Here is a 13044-nt window from a genome sequence, read left to right as displayed (position 1 = left end):
GAACGAGTATCTAATCAGTTTCAGTAGAAATCAAGTACACCAAAGCTTAGTGACCTTTCCTGGAAACACACTGTATGAGTTTTCACTCACTATGGCCGAGAGAATTAGGAGCTGCCCATGTGATTGCAATGGAGAACAATTAAGTGGCAACTCATACCTGGATCATTCTGGATTCCACCCTTTGCACTCATTTCCTTTGCTGATCTTTATCTCTGTCTCTTCACAGTCATGTACCATAAATGTCGCAGTGTATGACAAATATACCAGAAAATGAATAAACTCAACAACTGGGAACTCACAATGCTCTACTCTACTCGAAATTCTAGTTTCACAGCCTCTAGAGAAACCTGTAGATCAACTCCAAACATTTATGCTGATCTATCAGGCAACGTTCGTCTAAATCTGGAGTAAGTATTGATTTATATCACTGGAAATTTATGTATGCTCACCCCCTTCATTCCAAATAAAATAATGCACATTAGAAGTCTTAGCCTTGGCCTAGACTACTCTTAATCTTAAACAAAGTTTTATGAATATATAGATTAGTTTCAAATGTATTAAGGGAGGGATGGAATAAGAAGGAACAAAATTAGTTAAGAGCAGGCTAGAGAGATGGCTCCAAACTTAAGAGGTCTCATTGTTCTTACAGAGGACCAGAGTTTGATTCTTGGCACCCATGTGAGATTTCTTAAGACCTCCTGTAACTCCAGCCCCATGAGGATCTGATGCCTCTGGCCTCCATGGGTACCAGCATTCAGGTATGCACATATATGCATGTATAAAATCTAAAATAAAATATAAATATTTTATAAAAATAAACTAATTAAATGAAAGATGAAAACATGAAGATCATCAAATACCAAGAGAACCTGGGTCTCGCTCACAGGCAGCCTTCTGAAAATGTATAGGAAATATGTCTCAGGGGTTGCCCTGGTGATAATAGCAGAAAATACTTCCCATCAGCACCAGAATTCCACTAACAACCTGGGGCCTTTGAGAATTAACTACCCTGTACTTCAAGTTTCCACACATGCCCCCCAAAAGCCGTGGAGACCTCAGAATGTATCATCAAATAACTCTAAAACAATGAAGACAGGAAAACAGCAGGAAAGGACTAGCTATGAATCAGAATGGGGATGCACAGGAGACATTTTCCAAACTGAATACCAGATGAGAAGTGCACATAAAGAAACTCACTGCAATTCACAAACAGGTCCCAGCAAACTCATGGGAAATGAGATAGAGGACAGAGGAACAGGCAAAAAGCCCCACTGACAGCACATCTGGCTGGAGCTCCCTGTGAGTAAGTTCCTTGGAGGTGGTTTGTGAGGAAAGAACCTGAACTGAACCCTCAATGAGACCTAATTGATATCGGAGACTGACGTTTGTGGGTAATGTGGTTCTGGTACTGCCCAGAGGGAGATGGCTGGCTGGATACTAACTAGGAGAGAGAGAAGGGATGGTAGGGAAAGCAGTTGAAACATCCATACCTTCTCAGGTCATCCTATAACTATCTTACAAGACAGTGAATCATTTCCAACAGCCTACCTTTAAGTAGGGAGTGCTGTCTTTCATTGTTTCCTTCCTTCCTTTCTCCTCTTCCTTGTCTTCATAGTTCTTGTCCTTCCATCTCTCCACCCACCCACCCCTCTCTCCTCCCTAAAGCTATGGTTCTGTTTATAAAAATAACAGTGCACTGACTGAGCACCAACCATGACAAGAGAGTGTGAGAATAAAGTGGCTTTGAAAGATGCATGGAAGGAGCTGGAGATGGTGACTGAGCCGGGAGAATCAGGTTCATGGGAGGTAACATAGTGGAGAAGGCAGAGTTTTGTGGATCTACAGGCTTTTAAGGCAGTGTCTAGTCAGAGATTGTGTATAGAGGGCAACTGTGGAGTAGAAACCTAAGGTTCATTCTACTGTGATCAGAGGAAATGTGTGGACTAAAAACTCATAGAATCAGAGCCTTTCTTGTTTCTGGGTCACATAAGAGAAGGCTGACAACACTACAGTGATGACCTCCAGTATTGTTTAATCCTATGAGTCATCTGGGTAATCTTCACTGTCCACTCTTAGTGACATCTATAAACCATGGTGAACATGGTATGTAGTGAATGTCACACTTCTCTGTCTAAGAACTCAGCACACCATGACACAGAGAAAAATATTCAGAGCCCTCAGACTAGGGTGAAGTACTCAGCTTCCTTAGCATTCTGGGGTGATTCATAGAAATCCCACTCTTGTCTCTCCTCAAGCAGAAAGCAGGAATAAACAGAATGATTAGAACACATGGTACAAAAGAGAAATAAAGTAAGGAGGCAGAAGTCACAAAAACAAGTTGCAGATTTTAGTGGCGGCACAGCATTCCTTCAGCAACACCACCGAGGAAGAGATTTCAGCTAAGAGCATGTCACACCTGCAATGCTGATTTAGTCACTCCCAGAACACTTGGAGTGGTAACTGAATTCTTATATAGCCAGTCAGTCTCCAGGTGCGGCCTCACTCCATAAGCAGTGGCCCACCCAAGGAAGGAAAGGACCCTCATGATACATTTTAACAGCTAATAGGCCATTACCTGAGAGGTTTTTTCCAGCTTCAGGTTACACAGAGAGCAATCCAAGCTTTAGATAATAACAAAATTTAAGAGTTACTTTTGTTATACCAAAGCGTTTAGTCAACACTTGCCCCAGCCTTTTATCGAATAGCAGTTGACTTATTCATCCTGAGCCATGGAACCATACCCCCACCCCACCCCCATTAACTCCTTTTAACTGCCAGACTCCAGTAGTGGTATCTGTTGGTAAAGAAATACATTCCACAGCTATTATGGCTTAAATGTGAAATATCCCTAGAGGCTCATTTGTGGAACACTGGGTTCTGAAAAGGTGGCTATCTTCAGAGACTGTGGAGCCCTTTGGACATTGGGCCTAGCTGGCAGATATAGGGCCACACAGATAGATCGCTCTGAGTATCATGTGTTTGCCCCTCTTCTGGTTTGGCTCTCTGCATCCTGATCTACTGAGATGTTAACAAAGCACACCACAACAGAGCAATCCCTGGCTTCTGTGTCTTCTGTGCTACAATGTTTAAGAGACAAGATCCAAAATAAACTGGCCCTCCTTTGTTTCTGTTCAGCACTGGGCCTCAGCGATGAGAACAGTAACTAATAAAGTGGCCCAATGGATAAAGACAACTTCAGTATCCAGCAGCTCCAATTACTTGCAGTGTTCAACCAGTGTCTTTTCCAGGCAGCAGAACAGAGCCCAATGTTCCATCTGAGTTCAGCAGTTCATGTTGCTGGAGACCCTGAAAGCAAGGTGTGCCTGGCCAGGGCATTGCATACTGGACTCAGCAGAATCTAGGGTAGACTACACAGTGAGTTTCTATCTACAGGTTTCAAAAAACACCTGCAAGCCCAGAAATGTGATTGTCTCCTAAAATAAGTTACACTGATGTAAGAAATATAAGGACAAAAAATCATAGCCGCTCATATGTAGACAACTATATGGAGGTCACAAAAAAATGCTGAAGCTAATAGACAATTCTGTAACGGTATAAAAAATAAAACTAACATAACTTTTCCACATACATATAGCACACATTCTATAAAAAAGAATTACAAGGACAAACCCATTTAGAATACCTTCAATAATAAAATATCTATTAATAAACTTAATAGGATGAAAAATGTCTACAATGAAGACACTTGTAGAAGAACTTGAAGAGGATACAAACACGTGGAAAGATAGTCCATACCCATGGGTTGGAGGCATCTATCATGTTAAAACATCCATGCAATGCCTATGAAAATATCAAAATATTGGAATGCCAAAAATCCTGAAATTTGTAAGAAACCACAGGAGTCCCCCAAATAGTCAAATCTATCTTGAAAACTAAACTGAAGGCATCACAGTATTTGACTTGAAAACACACTACAAATCTGCAGAGACTAAGACAGCACGATACTGGCATAAGCCCATACTCATTGACCAGTGTAACAGTAGAAAGCTCAGAAATAAACCCCATGCATTTACAACCAACTGCACTGATCACAGGAGCAGAGAGCACGACACTGCAGGGGCAGGCTCCTCAATAAACGCTGAACGGTGCTGTGCAGACAGTCACATAGGCTGAGGAATTACACCAGACTGTCTATGCCTCACTGTCACAGAGGTCAACTGTGAATGGACTAAAGGACTTAAATACACGGTGGAAACTGCTGTAACTACTGGAAGAAAGCGTGGGAAATTCTTCAAGACATTGCCCTGGGCAAACAATTTTGGATATCACACAGAACATAAACAACAAAAGCCCAAGTTGACAAATGGGATTAAATGAAGCTCAAAAGCTTCTGCAGGGTAAAATGAAATGAAAAAGCACCAGTGCTAAGTGATAACTTCAGAATTTAAAAAAAAAAAAAAACACTTTTAAACTGAGTATCTGATAGGATGTAATATCTATACTATATAAGGAACTAAAATCACTCAATAGAAAGAAATGACCTAATAACCCAATAAAACTATAGGATAAAGTACTGAATTTCTCAAATGAAGATATGAATAGATACATTCAAAAGAAAAAGTTCAGCATCCATAACCATCAGAGAAACTCAAATCAAAACTGCAAGGAAATAGCACATCACCTGGTAAGAGTGGTTATTATCAACAAGGCAAAATCAACACACTCTGGCCAGGATACAGAGGAAGCGAAGCACACTATTGGTGAGAATGTAAGCTTTTATTGTTGTTGTTGTTTTGTTTTTTTGTTTGTTTTATTTTGTTTTGTTTTTTGAGACAGGGTTTCTCTGTGTAGCTTTGCGCCTTTCCTGGAACTCACTCTGTAGCCCAGGCTGGCCTTGAACTCACAGAGATCCGCCTGGCTCTGCCTCCCAAGTGCTGGGATTAAAGGTGTGTGCCACCACCGCCTGGCAGTACAGCTTTTACAGAAACAGAAAAGGCTGGAAGGAAAAACTACTTTACAAGCCTGCAATCCCACCACTAGGAAATTAATCAATATGTTAAAGGAACTCCTGAACTCCAAAGTTTATTGCAGCCCTATTTGCAATTAATGGATAATGGAAATGGGGTATACATACACAATGGGATCATATTTGGCCATAACAAAGGATAGAATCCTTTCATTTGTGACAATATGGATGGAACTAGAGATCACTGTGGTGAGTAAAATGGGAAAGACAAATATTACATGAGCTTGCTCATATGTAGGATCTAGAAATGCATGGTTTTATGGAAGCTGAAGGTAATATTATGGTTGTCAGAGGCTGGAAAGAGGAGTAGGGATGGGGTGTTTAATGATATCATGGGGTAAATAAGTGAACCACAATGCATAGCATATTTCAAAATGGCTGAGAGGATTTTGAATACATTTGCCCTGAAGAAGAAATAAAAAGTCTGAAGTGCTACATATACTAATAACCTTGATTTGATTTTCATACAAAATTTGCATGAAGCAAAACATCACTTTGTTTTGAAGGTGCATATTATTATAGGGTAATTAGAAGTTTTCAATTTAATTTTTTTTTAAAGTCAGCCTGTTGTTTGAAGGGCTCCCTCCACAATGAAAAGAACTAATTTCCAAAACTCTCATACTTTTAGCCTCCTATTTCTCCTCACCAGCATGACTTCACTAATACATAGTTCTTCATTGTCATTTTCCTATGAACTTCCAGAAGAACTAGAAATACTTCTACATCTACTGCAAATTCTGAAATTTGAACTGGATTAATGAATAGGGTTGTTTCTGACCCAAGGCATCTAGCACTTCCTTTTGACATAATACATCCCCTCCCAAGAAGCCTGATCCCCATCACAGAAGCCACACCATAAGGGTGGACAGTGGAGTCAGGTCAGGTGACATCACCATCAGACAGTACGCATGAATAAAATGTTAAGCCACGGATTTTCATTCACAAAAGTTGGAATGAGGGCAGAGCAACTCCAAAAATCCACTTCCTTAAGGAAGGGCTCATTTTCTGTATAAAAATACAGCTGTCTAGAGATCTCTCAAAAGATCCAGGAGTCCAGAGAGCTTCATCATCTGAGGTAAGACTCTCCACTTTGAACTTTCTAATAGTCACTGTGTGATACTGATCTTGGTTGGGAATGCTTGACAACCTAAATATTTGTCCACTTTATTTTCACTGCAGATGTTTTCACTTACCTCTCAAATTACAGCTGTAATATAAGGATCAGAAGTGGGGGGACGTAAAGAGTAGCATTAGGCTAACAGGAAGTTGTGGGTGAGACAAGCTGGCCAGGCACTTCAGCGCCTTCTAATCTTATTGAGAATTTTTATCATCAACGGCACTGCTCTATGCATTTGGATGCTCAAATCTCAAAAATCTTCTTTGCTCCATGAACCATGAATATAATACAGGGTTTACTGGAAATGGGAGAGTCAGATTCTTGCTAGGACAAAAGAATGAAGAAGACATGGAAACTGGCAGAGGCCTGGGGTGGGAGGCCATGATGGGGGAGCCAGAATGAGCAAGTAGCAGTGCAGTGAGAACTCATAATAGACAAATGTAGAAGGAAAATGTGATTTGGGGCTCAAATGTGAATCTTGCAAGCATGAGGGGAGGTTCACAAGGAGCCTTCCTATGAGAGTTTCACTCTAGATGTTTTTGTCCTACTATTCTCTAAAATTTTTGAAAACCTAGAGGTTCACAGGAGGCCTAGGAGCTTACTGATGGTTTGAGTTCTTCTATTCTGTTCATGGTCTGTACATAGGTTAAAAAAAAAAAAAACCAAGGAGAAAAAAATTAAAAAGGGGCTCTGCTCACACACAGTTGTAAAAAACAAAATAACAAATTCAAGAGACTAATGGAGAAGAAGCAGTTTTTAATGTACCATTTTGCAGAGAGGGATGCCAGCAGAGAGAGAAGACCAAGGTGTCCACAGTGCTGGACTAGTTACAAAACAACATCTTGAGAAATTCCTGACCTTTCTTCCAATAAGTCAAGGCTTGCCTCCTCCCTAAATTCGCTATCCATTTTGTTTAGTACATAGAGCCTTACCTAATGAAAAATTTGCAGCTGGCAGCTGCCCCTTTTTCTGCTTATGAGCTCAGTCACAAAGCAAACTGCCTGTAACTATCTATCTTCCAGACAAGTAGTTACCAACTGCCAGCCAGAGGAGAGAGTGTTCTCTGAGATCTGTAACTCTGATGAATGTGAAGTCTGCTTTAAAATGAAATTGACTATAACCATTTATTTATTATTCAGAGATGATCAAATCACCTTAATGTTTTGCCTTAAAAATAAGTAACATGGGCTGGAGAGATGGCTCAGCCGTTAAAGGCTAGGCTCACAACCAAAAAATAAGTAACAACTATAAAAGCAACCTATGATTTCCATCCAGCTCAGGAAAATAGAAGAGTCTTTAATTTATAGGAGAAAAGCAAAGGAAAAAAATTAGGATTCTACCAATTCCTTCAAAACTACCCAATCAGTTGTCCTGTCTCTCTAGGGTCAGCATCCTTTGAAGCATGAGTTCCCACCAGCAGAAGCAGCCCTTTGTCGCACGTCCTCAGCCTCAACAGCATCAAGTGAAGCAACCTTGTCAGCCTCCACCACAAGGACAATCTGTTCCCATAACCACCACCACGGAGCCATGCCGCACAGATGTTCCACAACCAGGAAAAAACAAGATTCTGAAGCCATGCAATACCAAAGTGCCTGAGCCAGGCTGTACTGTCGTCCCTGAGCCGGATTATACCACAATGCCTGGACCAGGCTCTACCAACATCCCTGAGCAGGATTATACCACAATGCCTGGACCAGGCTCTACCAACATCTCTGAGCAGGATTATACCACAATGCCTGGACCAGACTCTACCAACAACCCTGAGCAGGATTATACCACAATGCCTGGACCAGGCTCTACCAACAACCCTGAGCAGGATTATACCACAATACTGGGGCCAGGTACTACCAAAATCCCTGAGCCAGATTATACCACAATGCCTGGACCAGGCTCTACCAACAACCCTGAGCAGGATTATACCACAATACTGGGGCCAGGTACTACCAAAATCCCTGAGCCAGATTATACCACAATGCCTGGACCAGGCTCTACCAACAACCCTGAGCAGGATTATACCACAATACTGGGGCCAGGTACTACCAAAATCCCTGAGCCAGATTATACCACAATGCCTGGACCAGGCTCTACCAACAACCCTGAGCAGGATTATACCACAATACTGGGGCCAGGTACTACCAAAATCCCTGAGCCAGATTATACCACAATGCCTGGACCAGGCTCTACCAACAACCCTGAGCAGGATTATACCACAATACTGGGGCCAGGTACTACCAAAATCCCTGAGCCAGATTATACCACAATGCCTGGACCAGGCTCTACCAACAACCCTGAGCAGGATTATACCACAATACTGGGGCCAGGTACTACCAAAATCCCTGAGCCAGATTATACCACAATGCCTGGACCAGGCTCTACCAACAACCCTGAGCAGGATTATACCACAATACTGGGGCCAGGTACTACCAAAATCCCTGAGCCAGATTATACCACAATGCCTGGACCAGGCTCTACCAACAACCCTGAGCAGGATTATACCACAATACTGGGGCCAGGTACTACCAAAATCCCTGAGCCAGATTATACCACAATGCCTGGACCAGGCTCTATCAACAACCCTGAGCAGGATTATACCACAATGCCTGGACCAGGCTCTACCAACAACCCTGAGCAGGATTATACCACAATACTGGGGCCAGGTACTACCAAAATCCCTGAGCCAGATTATACCACAATGCCTGGACCAGGCTCTACCAACAACCCTGAGCAGGATTATACCACAATACTGGGGCCAGGTACTACCAAAATCCCTGAGCCAGATTATACCACAATGCTGGGGCCAGGTACTACCAAAATCCCTGAGCCAGATTATACCACAATGCTGGGGCCAGGTACTACCAAAATCCCAGAGCCAGATTATACCACAATGCCTGGGCCATGCTCTACCAACCTCCCTGGGCCAGCTTGCACCATGGTTCCTGAGCCATGTTCCACCAATATCCCTGACTCGGGTTGTACCATGGTTTCTGGGCCATGCTCTACCAATGTCCCTGAACCTGGCTATGTGAATGCCTCAGAGCCCAACTATACCAAGGTCCCTGATCAGGGCTATACCAAGGTACCTGGTCAGGGATATTCTAAGGTACCAGAGCCATGCCAATCCAAGGCTACTGAGGTGTACCCCACAAATGTCACTCCAGAATTGGCTCAGCAGAAGACTAAGCAGAAGTAACACAGCCAGGCCCTTGAAGAGTCAACCACCTGCTGCTGAATTCCTGCTTGTCTGCTTCTTTCCCTATTGTCTAGAGACAGTAATTTGCTACATTCTCTATTGTACCCTAAAAATGCATGCCATGGTGTCTTCCCTCACACCCTCAAGGTGTCTTTAGAGCCTCTGAGTTAAACATAAAGTCTCAGTGCTTTGAATGGTCTTTGATTCCTCAGAGTTCATCTATGGGATTCTTTATGGGAAAAAAAAAATGCATGTTTCCTGCTTTGACCCATTAAATTGCTTTTAACGCCACTCTTGCCTCTGTGTGATACATGCTGAATCTTTCCCCCTCCTTTGTCTCCCTTTGTGAGTCAAGACTTATATGCTGATAAGGATATATCCTTGGTACATTGGTACAGACATCATCTCATTAGCATAAACTATCACAGTGTACTCCCAGGAGGCTGGGAAGACACCTAAGAGGCTCCCATGGAAGAGTGTTTGGGTATTGTTTACTGGGACTCAAAACCTGTTACTTCAGAAAACTATTTTGAACAAGGTACTTCTTCTGCACATGACTGAGCCATACCTAAGCGTTTTCTCTGCCCTAAGCCATTACCTCTCATACTCAGTACTGCACCTGGAAGTCACGATTCACTGTACACACTTCAATATCAGTTTTCCTCTTTGTTCTCTCATTTTCCCTTTTATTTAGCTCTGATACATCCCAACCTGCTCTTTCCCTGCACATCTCTACACATTCTCATGATCAACTACACAAATCCTACCCTCAGGCAATGCTCCCTTTCTCCAGACACCCAGCACATAAGGAGTCCTCCATCTGGGGACACAGGAAGGAAAGATGCATAGTGCACACCACCTTGGAGAGGTCTGTTTCCTCTAGGAATCATGATATTCTGTGTCCTTGTCATATAAACACGCACACACTATGCCCTCCCTCTGAATATCCCACTCTCCTTTTTAATAGTCTTATCTGTCCAGTAACAATGCACAGAACATTTTATCCAGTGATTAAAGCAGGGGTTGAGCTTTAAGCAATGACATGGAATCCACAATCCAGATGAGGGAATAAGCATGTCCCAAGTTAGGAAAGTGCAGGTCACTGAGCTATGAAATCCCAGGAATGAAAGGTGGACTATAAGAACACTGAGTACAGCTGCTCCATGGTTCCATGAAAGAAGATAAGCATGTGTTTGCCTCACACCTAAAGCTTAGAGTCTCAGCCCCTTGCTGTCTCCTACAACATGACCTTGGTTTCAGGGATGACAAACAGGTGAGTCTGGGTGCAGAGGACAAGATAATGGAGAGCCATCTCCAGAAGCAGACAAAACGTAAATTTTAGAAGAACTGCAGTAGTCCATGGGGAACAGGCTGTGTTTTGGGCAAGTTCCACTACGTCAGAGGTATGAGTCAGGTGACAAGCAGAAACAGCGAGTTAGACAAGCACTTCAGGTAGGTTTCACAAGAGTTCCCGAGACATGTGGAAGCTCAAGGAGAAAACTCACCCTCCAAATCATCACACGGTGATGAGAAGTTGTTATACACGCAGGAGAGGACATCACCCCTCACACCTGTTAGGTACATAAGTGTTGAGGTGGCTTCACATCACCACTGATTCCAATGGTGGAAAAGTCTAGAGATGAGTGCAGGATGAATCACTGTTAAGTAAGCTAATGCTAAGTACAGATGCACACTGTGTGATATGCAGCTGTTGTGAATATAGAATAATATACTTTCATTGATCCTATCATTTGGAGCTTCTTTTTTTTTCAAAATATTATATATATATATATATATGATATATATATATATATCCTGTTAATAATATGTATACGTGTGTGTGTGTGTGTTTCCTGTTAAGGTAATTTAAAGTGTACAGTTCTATGGCATCAAGTCAATCTGCAGTGTTCACCTTTGTTAAAATACATGCAAATGAGCTTATGAAACATGAAGATCCCTATGCTAAATTCAGCAAAATATAAATGGTGGTTGTTCTTGTCAACTTTTTGTTAATGTTCATTTTTGTCTGTCCTTCAGAAGAATTTGCATCATGTGATGCTATCTTGTACTTATTTTATGACTTTTGCTGTCAGTAAGCTAAAGGAAACACATGTGTTCTGCCCTCTCAAAACCATTCCTGGTTTCTTCAGCACAGATCCCCTACAAGGAGCTCAAGGACACTCTAGAGTCCTCGCTGAAAGAGTCCCTGGTAGTTTTCCTTTACACACACACACTTTTTAATTATTACATTTTATTTGTTTCCTGTGTATGTGCACATGGGTGTATGAGTGCCACGCAGTGTGTGGGGGTCAGAAGACAACCTTCAGAAACAGATTATTGTCTTCTGTGTGGGTCCCGGAAATCAAACTCAGGTTGTCTGCCTTGGTGACAAGCCAGCCCCTTTACCCATTGAGCTTCTCCCTGGGCATCCTTCCATATTTACATCCCAGTCTTCTCTTGTGGAACTAGGAAGATCCAACAGCCACTGACATTAGTAGCCCAAGAATTTTCAGTTCAACCAGCTGGCCAGGCCATTTCTATGAAGTTCCTTTGTTTTCATTAAACTGTGACAATTCCTGTCGCTAAAGTGGTTATGCTTCTCTGAATTCTAGCCTTCTCTACCCTATTGACCCCATAATGGCCAGAGAAGATGTTTACCCATTACCTATCATTAACTGACTACTCCCTAGTGACCCCAGCAATGACCAACTACAAACCAAAAGGGGGAATTTCCAACCTCCTTCCCCCAGCACTTCCTGTGAAAACTGGGAGAAGAACCTATGCTATGCCTCCTGGGCCAGACCTCTCCTCAGAGCTCACTCCTGCCCCACTGTGCCATCGCCTGTCTGTCTGTGGTCTTCATACTCATCTCATTAGCTTCTTACTCCAGAAGATGATCTTTCCTCGGTGTCCCTGGAGAACCCTAAACTCAAAACCTTTCAAACTTGTTCTCTCCCACCAGGCTTTTCTTCCGTGAATAGCAGACTCTCTCCTATCCCCAGTGTTAGGCTAATGTTTGGAGAGCAAAGTGCTGCTTCTGCATGAAAACCCTGAACTTCCAGCAGAGCCATGTGTACACAATTTGGCAAATGTCAGGTTGGCATTTCAGATCGCTGGATCACTATCTTAGCTTTTACACATAAATAAATAACAACTGTTTTTCCTCCCATGGCTCTGCTTTGTTCTCTACAGCTTTGTTTCCTCTTTCTTCTGCAGCCATAACCTTCATGGTTGATTTAAAAAAAAATTCTATTTTTCTGGTTCAGGTAAAACCAAATTATTGAAGCAGTTTCCGGTACATCTGTATTTCTGACTGAAAAAAGTCTCTAGGTGGGTCTAGTCACTCTCCCAGTCTAACCCTCAGCCCAACTTCTCAATTTCCATTCCCTCCTCCCCCTGTGCTCCATTGTGCCCTAGAGTTGATCTCTTGCCTCATATTTACCACCTCACAAACATAAAAAAAAAAAATCAACCACCTAGCCTGAGCAGTTGATCAAACGTGCCACAGCCTAGAGCAAACTGCTTACACCTCCCACGATGCCCTCACCAAATTTAGGATTCCTGGATACACATGGGATCTCTTTTAGCTTGAAGCCCATAAAGGCAGGAATCTTTGCTGTCTAGCTCAGGGCTCCTGTGTCGACTCAGAACCCAACCCATCGCCCAACAAATGGTTGGAGTCATTTAATGTTGGCTCAAGTGCTGAGAGGTTTATCCCTTTGCTGAATAATGTGGTGGATTTGATGACAG

At 42.5% G+C, this 13044-nt stretch overlaps 1 protein-coding gene and 1 long non-coding RNA gene across 9 annotated transcripts in view; one reads left to right on the top strand and one right to left on the bottom strand.

Moving 5' to 3' along the window:
• LOC107401145 (uncharacterized) overlaps positions 1-2768 on the bottom strand; it is a 114434-nt gene extending 111666 nt beyond the window's left edge. For all 8 annotated transcript variants that reach the window (XR_013052186.1, XR_006073298.2, XR_013052188.1 and 5 more), the window contains exon 1: positions 2576-2768. This is a non-coding gene — a long non-coding RNA (uncharacterized LOC107401145). The remainder of the gene's footprint in view (positions 1-2575) is intronic.
• LOC107399318 (uncharacterized) lies at positions 2558-9557 on the top strand. The gene is made up of 2 exons (XM_076574500.1): positions 2558-4721; positions 7488-9557. Exon 2 carries the CDS (start codon positions 7507-7509, stop codon positions 9292-9294), a length of 1788 nt encoding a protein of 595 aa, XP_076430615.1. The 5' UTR covers positions 2558-4721; positions 7488-7506; the 3' UTR covers positions 9295-9557.
• Positions 9558-13044: the final 3487 nt, after the last annotated feature.

Source organism: Peromyscus maniculatus, chromosome 6, assembly GCF_049852395.1.
Source record: "Peromyscus maniculatus bairdii isolate BWxNUB_F1_BW_parent chromosome 6, HU_Pman_BW_mat_3.1, whole genome shotgun sequence".
Classification (NCBI taxonomy): Eukaryota; Metazoa; Chordata; class Mammalia; order Rodentia; family Cricetidae; genus Peromyscus; species Peromyscus maniculatus.
The sequence above is the reverse complement of the archived record's forward strand: the minus strand, read 5'-3'. Positions and strand labels throughout refer to the sequence as shown.

What these genes read in the sequence shown, in the direction of transcription:
- LOC107399318 (XM_076574500.1), top strand. Translation starts at nt 7,507, where the DNA reads ATGAGTTCCCACCAGCAGAAGCAGCCCTTTGTCGCACGTCCTCAGCCT.